Source organism: Egretta garzetta, unplaced genomic scaffold, assembly GCF_000687185.1.
Source record: "Egretta garzetta isolate BGI_Z169 unplaced genomic scaffold, ASM68718v1 scaffold108, whole genome shotgun sequence".
NCBI classification, from domain to species: domain Eukaryota; kingdom Metazoa; phylum Chordata; class Aves; order Pelecaniformes; family Ardeidae; genus Egretta; species Egretta garzetta.
The window spans coordinates 8,266,461-8,267,032 of NW_009260614.1; the positions used below are offsets into that span (position 1 = coordinate 8,266,461).

The window sequence follows — 572 nt, forward strand, 5'->3', positions numbered from 1 at the left end:
CTTCGTCTCCCTGGGGACGTACTCACCATGGTGTGGTGCACCAGGTACTCCCAGGAGGAGCGGGACTGGTGGTTGAAGATGATATCAAGGCTGTCATGGATGAAGTAGCCTGCAGGATGAGGGAGAGAGTGTTGAGGGGGTCCAACTTGTGTTCTGTCACCTGCTGCGGTAAGGGGGAGCAGCAAGGAGGAGGAGAAGGGTGGCGTGACTGTGCTCCAGGCATCGGAAACGCCTCCGCCCTGGCTGAACGTGGGGAGACGGCTGGGCCCCGGAGGGCTGGCTGGCTGTGGGCCCCTCGCTCATGATTGAGGCAGGAGGCACGGGGAGTCCCCTGGTCCCTGAGCCAGGGGCTCGGGCCAGGCGAGGCTGGCGAGGGAGTGGGCAGACCCCAGTGGGGTGGCAGTGGCCATCGCCCTGCCTGGCTCCTTACCCGAGGAGAAGCAGACCAGCAGGTGCCCGGAGACGCTGTAGCCGTCCTGGATGTCGGAGAGCAGCTCCGGGGAGTGCCAGAGGCTGGGGGGGAGGAGAGGAGGAAAGGGGATCAGCCTGGGCGCCGAGGCAGGGCCCCGAGC

The 572-nt window shown here is 66.3% G+C and overlaps 2 protein-coding genes across 2 annotated transcripts in view; one reads left to right on the forward strand and one right to left on the reverse strand.

Annotated features, from left to right (window-relative positions):
* Positions 1–572, forward strand: part of NEK8 (NIMA related kinase 8) — a 19,338-nt gene that overhangs the window by 4,314 nt on the left and 14,452 nt on the right. The gene's annotated exons all lie outside the window — the stretch shown is intronic.
* TLCD1 (TLC domain containing 1) overlaps positions 1–572 on the reverse strand; it is a 2,512-nt gene that overhangs the window by 1,158 nt on the left and 782 nt on the right. The window contains exons 2-3 of the mRNA XM_009645062.2: positions 431–513; positions 27–109 (exon numbers count right to left, since the gene is read on the reverse strand). Coding sequence (XP_009643357.1) covers positions 27–109; positions 431–513 — 166 coding nt within the window. The remainder of the gene's footprint in view (positions 1–26; positions 110–430; positions 514–572) is intronic.